The sequence below is a fragment of the Onychomys torridus genome, chromosome 1, assembly GCF_903995425.1.
Source record: "Onychomys torridus chromosome 1, mOncTor1.1, whole genome shotgun sequence".
Lineage (NCBI taxonomy): Eukaryota > Metazoa > Chordata > Mammalia > Rodentia > Cricetidae > Onychomys > Onychomys torridus.
Window position 1 is genome coordinate 95,615,310 of NC_050443.1, and position 19,082 is coordinate 95,634,391.

Genomic DNA, 19,082 nt, shown 5'->3' on the forward strand with positions numbered 1-19,082 from the left:
CACAGTACAGGCTGTGGAATGGATGGCGCTCATGTGTGCAGTGAGTGTGCTGTGGTTTCTGCCCACAACAGACTAGACACCTGGGGCATCTTCTCAGGGGTTTTCTAGCTGTAGACTTTTCTTGATGCCTCTGCTACCATTCTTAGGCTGGGACAAGGGCCCTGGTTTAAGATGTGCACTTAAACTAGTGCCTGGCACACACAATCCTCCTTCTTTGTTGGCCTTTTTCAAGACATAATCTACAAATATGGGGTCTTAGATCAGTATCCCCCTCATCTTTTTTTTAATCTTCCTTATAGACTCTCTGCCATTAGGAGCCAGGAGCCCAGCATAGTGGGAAGGGACCCTAATGCAAAGCCGCATGTGAAATTTGTCAGCTGGCCCCTGAGGGCTCCAGAGAGAGAGAGCCCAGCTGGAGAAGCCTGGAGTGCAGTCTTCAGGATGGCCACATTGTAGCTTGACAGTGAGGGCCAGCAAAGGTTACTGTAAAAAGTGGCTGTGTGATTGGGGAGGTGGGGGCACACCATCACAGTTATTGCCTGCAAGGATTCCACAGATCTCTCCCTTCATAGAGCAGCTTTTTCTAACCACAGAGTCTCTGAGACTGATGTAGGGGCTTCAGTTTCTTGGGCTAATCTGGAAGGATCCATCCATCTTCTAAGCTACTGCTACCCGTTCATGGGAGTGGGCATTTTTAGAGCAGCCTTAGGTTGGTGCAAATAGAGAAGTGGGTTAAGCAAAAGAGATGAGTAATGTCTGAGTGGGTGGAGAGACACCTGGATGATCAAAACCACATCCAGTCAGACCTGGTTAGACTCTCAATCTGCAGCTTCCAGGCTGGATACTGTCTATAGTCCATCTTTCAGGGCGTCTGCTCACAGCAGAATCAGTAGAAGCTAAAATTCAGCCTGTAATCTAGTCATCAGACCTAGGGCAAGGAGAAGCCATTTATCTCCTGGCTTTGTTTTGTTTGGTAATTTTCACAAAGCTGCAGTGGGTAAATAGTGCCCTAGTCTGGGTGATGGTGGTGGTGGTGTTTGACATCCCTGATGTCTCTGAGCATTGGTTCCCTTATCTGCGAAATGAGAATGAAGTGTGCCAGTGTGCTAAGTTCATTGTAACAGAAGGCATGTGTAAAGTGTCGAGAGACGTATAAGGATCTGATACACGTGAAGGCTACACCTGGGGGGGGGGGGGCTGGGGGTTGGCAGATGTCTCTTCTTCCTGTTCCTGCTCACTCTGTTGTGGCCCTACTCCAGCTTACTCTCCCTGGTACCTTCCACATGGCATCATCAGGCTTCTATGACCCAAGGCACCTGAAATGCCATCCCTGTGCCTCCCTGGCTTTGCCTTTCCTCCCTGCACTGACCCCCAAATAACCCCATGTCTTCCAGCTATCTCCTGTTCTGTGATCCTGTGTTCCATCTGAGCTGAGTCTTTTGTCTGTGGCTCAGCATCTAGAATTTCATTTGCCTAGAAAGCACTCGGATGTTTCAAGATGGACATGAGAATGTGCAGCAGCAGTTACAAGTGAGAACTACTTACAGGTGTTGGCTCTAGCAGGAATCGCACAGTGAATCAGTCAAGGGAGATGGTACTTCCTCCCATTTTAAAGACGGGGAAACCAAGGCTTCATGATGTTAGGATGTACTTGCCCAAGATTAACTGTGATGCTGAATTCAAATTAGGGTTTAATCAAGCTGCATGGTAAGAGTCGGAGGAGCCATCCAAAGCCAAGGGGCCTGTCTCACTGTGCTCCTCCACTGGGTGAGAGTGCAAGGCCCTCTAGCTACAGCTGACAGGGTCACATATTGTCCCTTACATTGAATGTGGACTTGGTAAGTCTGTCATCGGCATTGTCAGCTCCATCCATATGAGGACAAGAACATGAAGGCCATGAAGTTCCGTGAGATTGAAGGAAGGACTCCAGAGCTTTCCCGCTGCTCTGGGTCAAGGGGCCACCACACCCAAGGAACAGAGCCACTTTTACCATGTCTGTCTTTTCAAGATGAATTCCTTTTGGGCACAAAGGGAAAATGTGACACCCCACTCAGTTCTTATTGCTGAGCAGGAAGGATGCTGCCATGGGCTTATGAAGATTCAAGAATGTAGAATATTAAATGAGAAGCTGATTGTGTGGCTTGTGAGGACAGTGTCTGTGTCTACACATGTATGCATGTGTTGCGTATATGCATGCATGTGTAAACATATACATGAGTGAATATATGCATACATATGTATATGTATATATGCATGCTTGTGTTGAGTATATTCATGTATGTGAAAGTATATACATGAATGAATATATGCATACATATGTGTGTGTATATGCATTCTTGTGTTAGGCATATGTATGCATGTGTGTACACATGAGTGCATGCATTCTGTATTAACTTCATTTTTATTGCTATGATAAAATACACTGACATAAGCAACTTAAGGAAGAAAGGGTTTGTCTGGCTCACAATTCCATGTTACAGTCCATCATCACAGGGAGGTCAAGGTGGCAGAAAAGAAAAATAAGAACGTCACCTCACACCCACAGTCAAGAGCTGAGAGAACAAATGCATGCCTGCTATTACTTAGCTCTTTTTCTCCACCTGTATAGCTCTGAACACAAACCTAGAGAATGGCGCCACCCACAGTTGGCTGGGTATTTCCTCATCAATTAATTTCATTAAGACTATCCCTCACAGCCATAGCCCTAGACCAACCTGACCTAGATCATTCTGAATTGAGACAGTCTTTCCAGATGATTCTAGATTGTGCCAAGCTGACAGTTAAAACTAATCATCACACATCAGCATGAACATATGAACGTTTGTGTGTGCGCCCATGTGCACACATGTCTGTGCACACAAGCATTTGTGTTTATGTGTATACATTCACAAGTGTCACATGTCTGTGTATACAAGCATTTGTGTGTATTGTGTACATTCACAAGTGTGTGCGGACACATGTGTGTGCACACAGACCTGAGTCTTCATGAGGTAGACATCTCTTTGGCACTCTGCCCTCTCCCCTGAGAAGTGAAGAGATGGCCCAGTCAGCTTCTCTCAGTGTCTCTCTATGAATGGCAGTGGCAGCCTCTGGCCACCAGAATGTAAGCTCCTGACAGATATTAAAGAACAATTCACTTACTATAGCTAAACAGAAAAGCATATGGAAACAGCAAAGAACATTAACAACTGCTGCCCTATTTCCATCTGCTCCAGCCAGGCTTCACCTCTAGATTTGTCTGCACCTTGGCAAGGCAGCCCTTCCTCCCCTCCAAGCAAGACCAGGCTGTGCCTTGGTTTCCACCCAGGCAAGCAGGACCACAGGGCATCTCAGGTGTTTTGTAAATGCAGAGTGTATGTCCAATGCAGGGTGTTTGGAGGCCGCCATCCCTGGAATTGACACTATGATCACAGTGACCATCCCATACCCTAGTTCAGTAGCAGATGCATGTGGGGATCCTTGTGAGGGTGAAATGACACACTTGTCACGGTGGCATCCTGTGAGTAAGCACAAATCATGAGTGGCTCTTGCTTTCTGTAAGGATATGTGTCCCTACCACAACTGGATTTTATGTGGGTGCTTGGGATCTGAACTCAGGCCCTATGCTTGTGCGGTCAGCATTTATCCCAGAAGACCTCTCCCAGTTTCTAGTGATACACCTTTTCTTCTGTGGCCAACTGTCCCCTGAAGGCTGAAGTGTGGCTCAACTCAGACAGTAGATGCCACTTTCAGCCTCACAGGTCTTGTGGAATACCCAGTAGAGGCAGCTCTGACAGACCTGATGGGTCACAGATGTTCAGGCCGCGGGATGGTACTTCTCATGAGCCTGAGGAGCAGGTTGCCATCAGCTTGCTTCATTCCATGTTTTATTACAGTTATTTTGTCTTTTTCTCCTCTTAACGTCTGCTCTTCTCACTTATTAGGCTAGGCTTCTGGCCAAGTAGCTCCAGGGACGTTCCTTTCTCAGCATCCCCTAGTGCTGAGATTATACCTGTGCACCCTACATCTGGCTCGTGTGTGTGTGTGTGTGTGTGTGTGTGTGTGTGTGTGTGTGTGTACTAGGGATCTGAACACAGGACCTCATGCTTAGGCAGCAATCAATTTTCTTACTGGGCCTCTCCCTCGGTACCTCTCTCAATCATTCTGCCCTTGGATCATCACCTAGGGAAAACTCACAGTATCTGGCTCCCTGGCTCTCAATCATACCTCCCCACTGGCCTCACTGGGAGCTTACAAACCACTAACTCTGGAGATACCCATTTAGTGGGTCTGTGATGCGGTCTGGGAGTTGAGATATGAGGAAACTTCTGGCTGACTTGAATGGGAAGCAAAGGGTATACACACCCACCCACTCTGCCCCAGTGCTCTCTCAGCTGAGGGATGGCTGTGAATCAGGTTCCAGGGCACAGACACCAATCCAAAAGAGGTCCAACCAGAGCTGTCCTGCTGGACAGTAGAGAATGCAGCTGGCATGGGGGAGGTGGGGCGGCAGCATAGGGCACAACGCTCCTGCCTTACCCCAGGCTGTGGATCTGCTTAGCAATACAGTCAGTGCTCCAGACCTGCTTCCCATCTACGGACTGAACATGTTGGCCTAGCACAGCGCTGCTTCCCTGTGTATTTCCTTCGTGTACTTCCTCTTCCTTTGGCTCATTTCCCCCCCAGATGAATCAAGGCTACTAATAGTCGATTCTATTTTGTGTCTTAAACATCCCCAAGACCCATGGGTGGAAGTTTTGGTCCCATTCCAAGGAACTATAGGGAGGGTGAAACCTTTTAGCATAAGGGGTCTTGTGGAAGCAAGTCATTAGGGGTGTTTTTTTGAGGGGGATACTGGGACCCTGGATTTGGACTCTGTCTGTGCATCCTGACAGCCTTGAGGTGAACGGGCCTCCTCTGCCCCACACTCTTACTGAGATGTCATGTGGTACATACTCAGGTAACTGGAATATCTCTGAAATAATAAGACAAAAGTAAACCTTCTAGGCCAGTCCAACCTTTGTACATTGTCACATAACATTGTCACCTACAAAGCTCCAGAACCACAAATTAAGTTCCAAGAAAATGTCTCCATGCACACACACAATAACAATAACAACAACAACAATAATAATAATAAAACTCTCAGCATTTTCATACACTCACAACCTTGAATCTGGCTGTGTTGGTAACCTGCGGTCTGTGGGTGGTGCACATCATGAAGGGTGATGATCTCAGGTACTTTGACACAACTGTGGAAACTGAAAACTGGCTAATAGAGTCTCTTCTGCTGCCCACACTGTGGCAGGTGTCCCAGGCAGCCCCACGCTTCTCGTGGAAAAACACGGGATAGATTGGTCTCAGTGCTGTGTGATTCTGCTGCTTTCTGCTTACACCTGTATGTGGTGCACCGCCCCCCCCCCCACACCAAATAAATAAATGTCATAGTAATGTGGGTTTTAAAAGGCCCTGGCGCCACTCAGTTTCCTTCTCACTCCTGCCTTTCACTGTCATTCCATTTCCAGGGGCCAGGGGACTACAGCTGTGTTATGCTCACCCCTTTTAAGACACAGCTGCTCTGGAGAGCAAGGGGACAGGAGAGAGACAGGAAAACATCCTTAGAAATGATTTCAGACAGGCGACTAGATACACTAAAATAACAACGTTTAGTTTGTCTTGCTAGCTGGAGGCAAAACTTGGCTCAGGTGGGACCAGAGGCTGCAGGCTAAAGACAGACAAGGCAGGCTTGCCCTGCACTGGCCCAGTTCTCTGAAGGACATGGGTTCTCTCAGATTCCACAGTAAATGGTATACCGGTACCTCAGCTCAGGGTCCAGCTAGGAGCATGGGAGATGAGGACTAAATCTCAAAGGGTGCAAACAGGAAAAGAAAAACTTTGGCGTGGGGCTGGGTGACCTTGCTCTCTCTATAGAGCCCATTCAGTCATTAGAAGGATGTGGAATTTAGAGTAGGTAAGCTAGGCAGGTATGGAGGGCACTAACTACTCAGGAGAAGCAGGCAAAGGGAACCCACCAAACCTACCTGCATAGCAAGACACTACTTCTATTAACCACTTTTCTATTGCTGTGATGAAAACACGATGACCAAGGCAACTTATAGAAGGGAGGATTTATTGGACTCAACAGTTCAAGAGGGATGAGAGTCCATCTCCACCATGGTGGGAAGCGTGGTATGAGGAAGGCATGGTATCAGAAACAGCTCAGAATGCACACTTTGAATTCTAAATAGGAAACAGAGAGCCAGCTGGGAATACCATGAATGAAATTTCAAAGCCTGGCCATCCCTAGTCATGTACTTCCTCCAGCAAGGTCACACCTCCTAAGCGGCCCAACTGGAGACCAAGTATTCAAATGCCTGAGACTGTAGGGTAGATATCGTTCAAACCACCACACTACTCAGGATAAAATGAAGGGCTAGTGACTTGGCTCAGTGGTGGAGCATTTGCCTAGCATGCAAAGGCTTGATCACTTCCATCTCCCAAAGAAAAGTAGGGGAAAGAAGCTAGGATTGTATAATGGAATCGGGGACACATATCCCTGCATAACACACGTGCGCGCGCACACACACACACACACACACACACACACACACACACACACACACGTAAAACCCTTTGAACAGCAAAGTTTTCCAACTGTGAACCGTCTTTCCATCATGCCAGGCACAAGGCACACAGCCCCTGGGAGTAGTTGTGGGACAGGACAGGCAGGAGGAGGCAGACATGGCCTATCTTTCCACGTGACACACCCAAGCAGCCAGCCTCTATCCCAACCCTAGAGCAATAGTCCTTGATGTTGAGGGAATTCCCATGGGCCCCAGCTCTCAAGCTTTCCAAGTAGATAAAGATGACAGTGCCTATGGAACCCCAGAGGCTTGGTTGTCCAGTCCCGTCCACTAGAGTCTGATGCCCCAGGAGCAGGCTTCAGCCTGTTTCACTCCCACACACATCCCCAGTGCCTAGGGCGCCAGCTGGCTCATGTTTGACACCCAGGAAATACCTGTGAATGAACTCAGGAGAGGTCACTGCAACAGTGCTTGACAGCCACCTCTGTTGATATTCTGATCTATGCTGTCACTCTGACAAGGTCACCATATCTCATTAGCCTTTGGGTTTCTTCCATAGGAAGAAAGCCTGGCCCAGAGAAGTTACTGAACTATCCTAGCATCACACAGCTTGGAAGTGTAAAGGGTGGGTTCCAGTCCAGCAGAGAAGAGGTGGAGTGTGTTCTAGAATCGCTTTGGATGGTACCAAGTGGACCTCCATTATGTCACATTCTCTGCAATATTTCATGGCTCTTTCTGATTCAGGCAGCTTAAGAAACAGACAGTCCACCACACTGTGTCTGCAGAGAGTGACCAGTGCTCTCTTTGGGGTCAGTGTCACACAGAATGAGCTGTGGAGAGGTTCAGAACTCCACCCTGACACTCAGTAGACAATGACAGGGTCTGATGATCTGTTCTTTCAGGAGGGACACACCCAGTCCCCACGTTCACATCCCCTTCATCCCCAGCACCTGGTCCCATGGTCATATCCCCCTCATTCTCTGTGCAGAAGCTTTCCAAAAGCTTTGACGTAAGTGTGGCTCTCACTGTGGACACAGACATGTCCTCTGCCAGCCCAAGCCCAGGTGTAAACAGGAAGTGTCAATGGGGCGCCTACATTGTGCAGGGAGCAGCTTGAGAGACCAGAGCCTTCTGTGGGAATCCAGCCAACAAAAACATGTTTGAAAACCCCTGACTCTGGTCGGTGGGCCAAGGCAAGCAGAGACTCATAAAGGAGATTTAGGGGATGAGGGTGGCATATTCATTTGTACCTCCGCATAGTAAAAATAATTTATTGGTAGCTGCTGGGAAGGTTTTGGTCTGAAATTACATGGCTGGCAATATGAAGACCTTCCTTTCTTTTTCATTTTTCCTTTCCCTAACCCAAATAGCTTGGGCTTTCAGATGAAGTAACATCATTGAATTTGTAGTGTGTGTGTGTGTGTGTGTGTGTGTGTGTGTGTGTGTGTGTGTGTGTGTATGCCTGTGTATATGTGAATGTAGTATGAATGTATGTATGTATGTGTATATATAATTGTGTGTGATGTATACATGTGTATGTGTGTATGTATGTGCATTTGTATATGTGTTTGTACAGATGTATGTTTGAATGTGTATGTCTATGTGTGTATGTATAGTACATGTATATGTATGGGTGCCTGTGTGTGTGTGTGTACATGCTTCTATATTTCTTTATTTGCAGGTGTCTTCTCTCAGTGATACCGCAGGCCTCATGAGTATTTCCTCAGAGGCTGTGGTAATGAGCTCACCAGCTTGCCATTTATCACCCACTTGTGGCAAGGGGAGGGGGAGAAGTCTCAGAGGCAAAGGATGAGTTGTGGATAGGGATGTCTTTCATCTGCTGGAGACCCATTTGTCTCCTTAAGTGCCTGTCCCAGGGGGGCCTGGGTAGGAGTTTGTGGAGAAGGATGAGAGCTGGGACCGAGCAGACATGTGGGGTGTTGAAGAAAGAGAGGCAGAGGAAGGTACCCAGGGGAAAATGACCCTGAGGACAAATAGCATGTTGAGACTTAAATCTGACTGGGGCCAGGGGAAGAAACGGTAATGGAGACAGAAGGAAAGCAGCTCTTAGGCAGCCAGGCAGGAGTTCGTCCTGACATCAATTGATGACTGTGTGCCAAAGGATGGCTGCCATCTTCCAGGAGCTTCAACAGAAATGGAGTCACCCCTGGGAATGCTTGGACAATACACGAGGCACCCAAGCACTGCTCCTGTTGAACAGCCAGGGCCATGGGCTGTGTGTTGCAGGCCGAGGTACGTCCCCTCCCTATGACCCTGTGGTTTTCGCTGCTCTCTCCTCTGGAAAGCCCTTCCTTGCTACTGCCACCCCCATCCTCCCAGCTCACTTCTCCAGTTAACCTCTGTGACTGGATTGAAACTCAGGAACGGCAGTTTCAGTGTAGACTAGTGAGGTGCCCTCGCCAGCCTCCCCTCCCGCACCCCACAGAGTGTAAGAAGGTACCAACATGAAGATTTTCAAGGAGCAGTTTCCTTGAGTGGACGTGGCCATCATCATGTCTGGGAGGCACACCTCCCTTCTTTGTCCTTGGACTGGCTCTCCAGCCTCGCTGGTCTCAGACCTCTGATTCTCCTGGCTCTGGCCTTGCCTGTGATCTCCCAGTGACCCTGAGCCTGGTTATCTTGGCTTTGGCTTCTTGTTGGAAGTTGTACTGGCTTTGTCTGCACAAGGGCAGGACAGGCCTTTGGGGTATCCTGTTCTCTGTTGTTCCCAGCTCTGTCCTACTGCCAGGAAGACCCTACAAGCAATACAAATAGACATGAAGGAATGCCTTTCTAGTGTTTGCCAGGGGGAACTTCATGGTCAGATGTATTGCTGCACTTCTGCCAACCCTTGACCTATCTTTTTTTTTATTCTTTCATTTATTTATATTTGTTTGTTTGATTATTATTTTACTGTGAACAGTTGGTGAGATGAATATAGATAGTAGCCTAGGTCCTTGTGACAGAGTCTGAAATGACCATCATCTCACATAGTGACCTTGTTGTGGTAAGTGCAATTATGAATCTATTGATTTCAAAAAAATCCCCACTGCAGCATGATTTCATCAACCTTGAGTCTGAGTTACACATTGGACATGTGGGTGTGTGTGCATATGGTGAGGTCCGAGGTCCAGTGTCTTCATCCCTGCTTTATTTTTGCAACATGCTTTCTCAATGAACCTGGAGCTCATTGATCTGGCTGGACCGACTAGCCAGTGAGGTCCGGGGATCTGCCTGTCTCTGCTTCCCCAACACAGGGATGACAGATAGGGCCAGCATACCCAGTTTTTTCATTAGGTCCTGGGGATCACAAACCATGTCTTCATCATGCTTGCTTGGCAAGCATATTCCCTGCTGAGCCTTCTCCCCAAGCCTCCTGAACTCAAGTTTTTAAACAAAGTATTCCAGTATCTAGGCATGTTGGTGCACATCTGTCATCCCAGCACTATAGAAGCTGAGGCAGAGGACTATGAGTTAGAGGCAGGTTTGTGCAGATAGTACAACTCTAAGAAAAGAAGGGAAGGAAAGATAAAAGGGAGGAGGGAGGGAAGGCTGGAAGGGATGAAGGCTCTCAGGAGAGCAAGGACGGCTTGTGTTCACATCTTCCCTGTGCTCTGTTTTCCCTGGATTCTCCCTCTGTGCTGCCTCTGCTTTCCTTTCTGACTGTGTGTGCATTGCTGTTGTGTCTGTGACATGGAAAGAGCTAGAAACTGTGGGGCTGGATTTTCTCCAAGCTTTAGCAGGCTTGGGAAGAGGGGTCATGCACAGGCTCTGAGCCAGTGTCGTCTGGGCTCTGTAGCGTTCAGCCCAAGGAACAGCTCTCAGGGCTGGAGTCCAGGCAGAGCCAGATACTGGCAGTCACAGAGTTTATCAGGGATGGCTGTTGCACTAGGGAAAGGGGTTCCACAGAGAAGAGTTCAACAGATGTGTCCAGAGGTGACTAGGCCTTTTGGAAGGAGAACAAGGCCACCAGAAGCAGGATGATCAGGCCTCAGGGCAGGTAGGAAACCAAAAGGTTTCAAACACCAGGAAAATGGAGCATCGGTGGCCCATGTGGCTGGTACAATACTCACCTCGGTTTGCTAGTGGCTGCTCGTGGAAGTTCAGCCCCTGTCCTTCCAGTTGGGGATAGGGCTGGCCTTTGTGTGTTGGCTAGAATCAGCAGCCTATTTTTTTCAGATGGGTAACATACCCTGAGTTTTCTTCCCTCTCTCCCCCACTTCCTTGTATAGTACCAGAAATTTAACTCAGTGCCTTGTACATGCCGGGCAGGCTCTCCTGTGCTGAGCTATGTTTCTAGCCCTTTTCATTATTTCTTTATTTAAATTTTAGAACAGAGCCTCAGTAGGTTGTCTGGGCTGGCTTTGAACTTACTCTAAGGGCAGGCAGAACCTATAATCTTATCAGTTTCACAAGTAGCTAGGATCATAGACTTGTACCACTGGCCCAGTTAGCCGTGGGAGTTTTAAGACAGGCTCTTGAAGTAGATGGAACCCATTATAGAGAGGCATCTCTGAGAAGGCAGAACATTCTAGTCTTTCCAATCTCTGGAAACCAGAGAAGGCTCGGGACCAGGGGTTAGTCAAGGACCGAGGGGCATGTTAGCCTCAGGCCAGCCTCCCTTCCTGAACACAATTCACAACTTTTGAGGTCCAAATCCCTGGTACCTCTTCAACAAACATCTTCAGCAGCAAGTCTTTTCCACTAGACACAGGCTCCATCTCCTCTGTGTGCATTCCTGGGAGGGTAAGAAAAAATGTAAATCCAAAGGCCAGGCACACAGAGAAACCTATATGAGCCAATCCTCAACAGTGGTGCAAGCTTGTATCCTAGCAACTCAGGAGACTGGGGCAGGAGGAAAGAAAGTTTAAAGCTAGCCTGGGCAACTTAACAAGATTCTATCGAGAGATGGGGGAGGAATGTGTGTGTGTGTGTGTGTGTGTGTGTGTGTGTGTGTGTGTGTGTATTTATGTGCATGCTACATGCTCACATGAGCAATGTGTGACAGGCTGGGTTTCTGTAGGTCATTGGTAGAGCACTTGCCTACCATATTTGAGGTTCTAGGTTCAATCCCCAATGAGAAAGAAAAGGGGAATAAGGGGGTAGGGAGAGGAGAGGGAAGGAGAGAAGAGGTGAGGAGACTAAGCATTTTTATTTATTCATATTTTGTGTATGAGTGCTCTGCATGTATACCTGCACTCCAGAAGAGGGCATCAGATCCTATTATAGATGCTCATGAGCCACCATGTGGTTGCTGGGAAGTGAACTCAGGACTCTGCAAGAGCAGCCAGTGCTCTTAACCCCTGAGCCATCTCTCCAACCCAGAGACTGAGCATTTTATTTAATCCACTAACAGATATTTAGGACTCCACATCTGTGGAATGTCAGCTATCTCACAGCAGCTCTCGGGACGCCCTCACACCTTCCAACATCCCCAAAGATAAGATCTCCAGATAGACTTTGCTCACACCTGTCACATATCAGTGACAGATCATGTTTAGACGGAGCCATTCCCAAAATGCTTGCTGATAGATTCACTTAGAACAACACTCAAGCCCATTACTCCTCCATATAAATGGAATCTTAGTGGCAAAATGCAACTTCATACCATAGGGAGTGGACAAGAAGGACAGAGTCTTCTGGTTCATGTTAGAACTCAGTAAAGTCACTGACTCGAAAGAGGGCATCTTCACCAGGTGTAATAGCTCAGGCTTGTCAGGCCAGTACTTGGGAGCTGAAGCAGGGGTATTATGAGTTCCAGGCCAGCTTGGATACATGAGGAGCCGGTCACAAAGATCTCAGAAAACCACAATGGGAAGGCAGCTGGGGTCACACCTGCTTCTGAGTCCTGCATTTTTTTTTTTTTTTTTTTTTTTTTTTGGTTTTTCGAGACAGGGTTTCTCTGTGTAGCTTTGTGCCTTTCCTGCAACTCACTTGGTAACCCAGGCTGGCCTCAAACTCACAGAGATCCGCCTGCCTCTGCCTCCCAAGTGCTAGGATTAAAGGCATGTGCCACTAATGCCCAGCTAATAGAAACTTTTTATTTATTTATTGGTATGGGGACTTGAACTTGGGGCCTTTCATATGCTAGGCAAGTGTTCTGCCACTGAGCCATACCTAGCTCTCTCCTGCATGTTTTGACATTACTTGTTCATGGAAAAGTCCTCTGTACACTTGTGAAGGAATGAGCCAGAAGGAAATAACATCTTCATATTATGATGGAAACAGTTTGTTCTTGATGATCCCTGCACAGATCTCAGGGGCCTCCACGGAGGCCCCAGCACATGCTGGAAGGACCACATTAGTCACATCACAGTGGTGCATTATTTATTTACTTTTGTCTATATGTATCTAGTGTGACCATGGTGTGCTACTGTGTATGTGTTACAGTGTGCATGCCATCATGTGGATGTGGATGTCAGAGAACAACTTTTTAGTTCATACAGAGAGATGTGATTATCTGTGTCTGCTTGAAGAGCCAAAGATGGAAGTGGGCGGAACTGACTCTCTCTGCCTGACCCCATGACCTCTGACACCAACACCCTGTTAGAGGCACTGACCTGGGCTATGTGTGGGATGGCACCAGTACCCTTCAGAGCATCCATCCCTGGTCTCTTAAACTTCATCAGATTGCTGTTCAATGAGCTGAAAAAAAGTCTTCACTAGTCAATCATATTGATTAACAACCAACTCAGACAGTGTTTACTAAAACCCATGTGGGACCCATCGTATTACAGATGAGAAAATTATACAGTCACTAAAGCAAGACACATCTGCTCCCCTCCCTCCCCAGTGCTCATTCTGCACATGCGATGAAAGCAAAGGCTGTAATCTCTAGATACATTAAAATAAAAAAGAGGTCACAGCTACCACCCTCACCTCTGAAAAACAGGACTCAAGGACCGGCCTAAGCCTGGTCACTAGAGGCCAAGAGAAAGGTAAGAAAAAGTCCCCACTCTCTCTCTTTCTCTGTGTGTGTCTCTCTCTTTCTGTGTGTGCGTGTGTCTGTGACTGTGTCAGTGTGTGTGTAGGGGCAGCCGGGATCACACAACCTGCCTCTGAGAGCTGTGTTGTCTTTAGCATCTTTCTACCTGATCAAAATCATCTCTAAACAAGCCCAAGGTTGAATGGGGGTGGAGGACATTAGTACACTTAATTATTCTTCTGGAATAAAAATGAATTCTAGCAGCAGCTTTGAGAGAAGGCAAGGCAGGAGCTTCTAATTGAAGTTCTGAGATGCACGCAAATGTTTGAATGAACAATCATTATAATAAGTACATTAAAATAAAAACAAGTCAAAGGTTTGTATTTACATAAATAATTCAAGGTGATAGTGTTGGATTGGTTAAGAATAAAAGGGACATGCTCTTTCAAAACAGAGAAATCATAAGCTATGTGTCCACCAGGGGAGACAGATGGGAAAGAGCAAATTAATACAAAATGGAAGATTTATTTAGTATGTGAGTGTGTGTGTGTGTGTGAAGGTGTGGCTGAGGGTGCATATACTTCTACACTCACAAAGAGGCTGGGCAAGGCTGTTGAGTATCTTTTCTCTGTCACCATTTGCCTGTTTCCTTTGAGGCAGGGTCTCTCTCTGAACCTGAGGCTCGTTCTTTCTTGGAAAGGCAGGAAGTTAACAAGCCCTAAGATACTCTTGTCTCCTTCTAGGAGCTGGGATTACAGATGTCTGCAGAATGCCTGACTTGTTATGGGGGTGTTGGGATCTGAACTCGAGTCCTCATGATTTCTCTGCAGTCCTCTTAACAGCTGAACCATCTCTCCAACCTTCAGACAGAGTATTAATTAGTAAAGGTGTTGCATAGTTGGGGTCTGTTGCTCATTCTTCCTCCTACTTTGATTGAGTAGGAAGATTCCAACACATCCACCCTCACCAAAATACCCACAAGGTAAACACTACCCTCACATCTGAGGACCCTGAGACACAGTGGGTCTGAATCCCTTTGTACTATTACCTGGGCTGTTGATCTTGAGTCTGGTCTCTTCTCCTCGGTTGGACCAATTCTTCTGCTTCACTATGGCCTGGAGCTTTAGAGTCTTAGAGTGAGAGTACTGATCTGGGGCCCTGCACGTGATGAATATCTTCTAGGGATCTGATAGGAGTGTTAGTTTGTTTGTTTGCTTGCTTGTTTGTTGAGGCAGTCCTCCAGTGTAATTCAGACTTATCTGTACCTAGTTGTACCAATTTGTGTTGACCAGAGTGGCTGAACTAACGTGTGGCAATACTCCTGCTTTTGCTGCTTCAGTGCTGAGATTATAGGCATGGTCCATTACAGGCATGCCTAGCTTTTTTTCATTATTGAAAGTTTATCATAGTCTTTCCCCTCCAACTCCCCCAAGGTTCCCCTATTTCCCTACCTATGTAACTTCATGTTTGGTCTCTGTCTCTGTCTCTCTCTCATAAAATAAAATAAAAATAAAAACAGGCAAATTGAAAGAAAGAAAACCAGTCCAAAAAAAAAAAAAAAAAACAAAAAACAAAAACAAAAAACAAAAAACTTGAAGCAAGAACTGCACACCCATACACCCATACAGGGAAAAAAGTATGAAGTAAATGTACATTAGTCACCTACTCCTAGGCATAGCAGTGGTTCTCAGCCTTCCTAACGCTGGGACCCTTGAATACAATTCTTCCTGTTGTGGTGACACCAACCATAAAATTACTTTCATTGCTACTTCATAACTGTAATTTTTCTACTGTTATGAATCATAATGCAAATAATTTTGAAGATAGAGGTTTGTCAAAGAAGTCATAACCCACAGGTTGAGAACTGCTGGCATAGGGCCATCTCTGGAGTGTGGCTGATATTCTCAGGGACACTCCATTAGAGAAAACTGGTTTACCCTTTCCAGGCAGGTACCAATTGCAAATAGCATATTGGTTAGGAGTGAGACTTTGGATATACTTCCCATCCTCAGTGCTAGGATTTTTGTCTGTATCTTGTGGTTTTGTGTCAGGGTCTCACACTTAGTCTAAGCTGTTCTGGGACTCAGTCTACAGGCTAGGCTGGCCTAATATTACAGCAGGAATCCTCCTGCTCCAACCTTCAAAGTCCTGAGATTCCAGGCGTGGGCTACCACAGTCAGGTGTTTATTTGTTCTTGGTTTTGTCCTTCTTTTTTATTATTCTTTTTGCTTTTTATTTCTTCTTTGTGTCTTTCATATTGTGAAAGAATCTCCATTCCATTCATTTCCCCATGTCCCTTCATATCCACCCTCTGCCCTTCATGTACTCTAGCAAATCACAGATGGGGTGGATATTGGGGTGTGTCAACTCATGACCCTGGTTTTGGGCCTGGGTAGTTGCAAGGTTGGTCAGCCTGACAGCTCTCCCTTGTCCTCACCAGGGTGAGCTCTCCTGCATTGCCCTAACTAGTTCACCCCTTGCAGTGCTGAGCAAGGAGCATGGCCAGTTTTCCCACTTTCATGTCCTCAAGGTTGGATCTCCCACATCTACACTGTCAGAGTCATCTGTACTGTGTTGCGTAGGCTTGGTGTAGAGGCCACTCTTTGTAAAGTGCTACAGCTAATGAGGGGCAGGGCCAGTTCTCCCATCTGCCTTAGGCATTGATGGGCAAAGTGGGGAGGGCATCTCTCCCCCACCCATGCTGGCACATGACCGATGGGACAACTCTCCCATGCTCACCCACACCTCTGCCCATTGGAGGTGCAGGGCCTGCTCTCCCAAGTGTTATCGCTGGTGGCAGGCAGGGGTAGCTCTCCCACCCTTCTGATCCCAGGGCCAACTCTCCCACTTGCCTCTGGTGTTGACAGACAGGGGTGGTCATCTCCTCCACACCCATGCTGCCATATGGCAGGTGAGGGGCAGGACCAGGTCCCCCATGCTCACATTCCTGGGCCAGCTCACCTGTGCCCTCTCCAACGGGGTCAGCTCCTCTGTGCTGCCCTGATGAGGCACAGGGCCCACTATCCCAAGAGTTGCAGCTGGTAAAGGGATCATCTCCTTTGCCAGCTGGAGGTGGTAGGGACAAACGGGAGGTGTTTTTGTCATTCTTGAGTCAGGGTCTTACAGTATAGCCTAGGCTTGTCTGGAACTCACTATGTAGCCCAGGTAGACCTGAATTGTCCATGATTCTCCTTACTCTACCTAAGAGCTGGAATTATAGGCATGAACCACCAGGTCCTGCTCTTAGATTGTTTTTGTTTTGTTGTTGTTTTTCTTTTGGGGGGAGGGGTAGATGCAGGGTGAATATTGAGGGAAAAGAGAAAAAAGTGAGGCTTTTCTCTTTTGCCTCTTTGTGTTCAGATGAAGAACTGGGTGTGGGGTAAGTGAGGCAGTTCCCTAATATACTGGCAGACAAATATATAAAGTAGATGTGGCTTACACAGACTTTGATTAAAAAAAAATTGTAATATGCAACAACATGATGAAAGTTGAAAGCCCAGAGAGATGGCTCAGCAGCTAAGAGAGCTGGCTGCTCCTGCAGAGGACCTGAGTTCGGATCCCAGGACCCACACTAGAATGATAATGACCACCTGTGGCACCAGCTCATGGGGACCTGATGGCCTCTTCTGGCCTCCAAGGGCACTGCATTCCTGTGCACACAAAACAGACATCCATAGCACAGATCTAACACGTTCCGAGCCAGCGAGGGTTACATTATACAGTGAGATCCTATCTTTAAAAAAAGATTAAGTAGATCTCATAATTTTTTTCAATGCTTTTGAAATTTTAGTCCCACCACAATAAAATAAAAATTTTAAAGAAAAAATAAATGGGGATGGTGAGGTACACGTAGTGACTGTGGTCACTACAGAAAACAGCACAGAATCTAGGTGTTGGAGTTCTCAAGCCTCTGGACATACCTGATTCTCCTTCACTGTGCCTCACATGGGCTTTTCTAGAAGGTGTCAAGTGTCTGTGAACAATTCATTCCAGAAGGCAAACATCCTACTTCTCTCTTACTGGAGTATTTTAACAAATGTCCCACGGGAGCTGAGTAGCATCTGAGGTGGGAGGGGGCCATGGTCCCGCGGTAACTGCATCTCTTGAGGAGATGATTGAATTAAGTGTAGCCATGTTGGACTGATAGCAGTGCCAGTAACTGATATCAACAATTTACCAGAGGAACTGGCTACAAGAAAATTCAATGTCCTACCTGTTGAGACTCTGTCTCATAATAAAAAAATAAAAAGGACCAGAGAATGTAGGTCCATGGCAGAGAAGTTTCTCAGGATGTGTAAGGCCATAGACTTGAACCCAGTACAGAGAGGTCAGTAAAAGATCACAGGTTTGCATCTTTCTTGAAACTCATTGCCAGGCTTGTTTGGCCCCAGCTGCACTGTGGTTAAAAATTAAGTTAAATTAAACTAAATTTTTTTAAAAACCTTTTAAGAGGCATGCTGTCTTGCTATGGGATTGACTGTGGTTCAAACCTAATTTTTCTATGGACAGAGATAGACATGCTTATTGTAAAGGCAATGTGTCCATTCAACAGGTGGCTATGCTGTCTTCTTTATGATTTGATCCTGATGGTTTCAACTCTTCTATCTATCATCACAGCACCTTCTGCTTGGATTTGAACAGGAGCCCCAAGGGAAATTTTCCCCAGACAGTGAAGTGGATGAGGGGATCTTTGAGAATTGCAGTAATTGTGCATGGAAAGGCCTTAGAGTTTTATAGGGAGCAGAGAGGGAAAGTAAGGCCCAGGGAGAAGTATTTCCATGGTCTGAGCCAATAAGAGAAGAACGGCAGTCTTGGCTCAGGCCTGACCTCTGTCACACTGCCCTCTTGGGGCCAGCCTTCTTACCAGAGTGACAATTTTCTGTTTCTCTAATTCCCCAGGATGGCTACTTCTCTCACCGGCCCAAAGAAAAAGTGCGCACCGATAGCAATAATGAGAACTCAGTCCCCAAAGACTTTGAGAATGTGGACAATAGCAACTTCGCCCCCAGGACCCAGAAGCAGAAGCACCAACCAGAGCTGGCCAAGAAGAGCCCTAGCAGGCATAAAGAGCGATTGCAGAGGAAGCTGGATGCCCAGGATAAAGGTCAGGTGCAGTCAGTCCTGGGGAAAAGCCCCAACGAGGTGCTGCCTCCTCGGGAAAAAGCCACAGGTGACAGTAGCCAAGGGAAGGATCTCTCAAGACACAGCCCTGTGAGAAAGACTGGTGGTGGTGGGTCCCCCGAAACCAAGTCTGACCAGCCCCCCAAGTGTGACATCTCTGGCAAGGAGGCCATCTCAGCTCTGACCCGCGCTAAGTCCAAGCACTGCCGCCAGGAGATTGCAGAAACCTACTGTCGCCACAAGCTGGGGCTGCTGATGCCAGAGAAGGTGGCTCGGTTCTGTCCCCTGGAGGGTAAGTCACTTTCTCCTGTCTCTAACCCCCTCCCTCTGCCTTCTCAGGCCCTCTGAGAATAGCCAGACTGTCTCTCAAACCCTGATCACAAGACCTGATTTGTCTGGGGACTCTGAACTCCTGCCATCTGCTATAAGGAAAGTTTTACAAAATGACATTACATGTGTTAGTATTTTAACCT

At 47.0% G+C, this 19,082-nt stretch overlaps 1 protein-coding gene across 1 annotated transcript in view; it reads left to right on the top strand.

Moving 5' to 3' along the window:
- Window positions 1-19,082, top strand: part of Xylt1 (xylosyltransferase 1) — a 296,256-nt gene that overhangs the window by 151,504 nt on the left and 125,670 nt on the right. Inside the window, exon 3 of the mRNA XM_036190272.1 lies at window positions 18,388-18,901. Within this exon, the coding sequence (XP_036046165.1) occupies window positions 18,388-18,901 (514 nt within the window). The remainder of the gene's footprint in view (window positions 1-18,387; window positions 18,902-19,082) is intronic.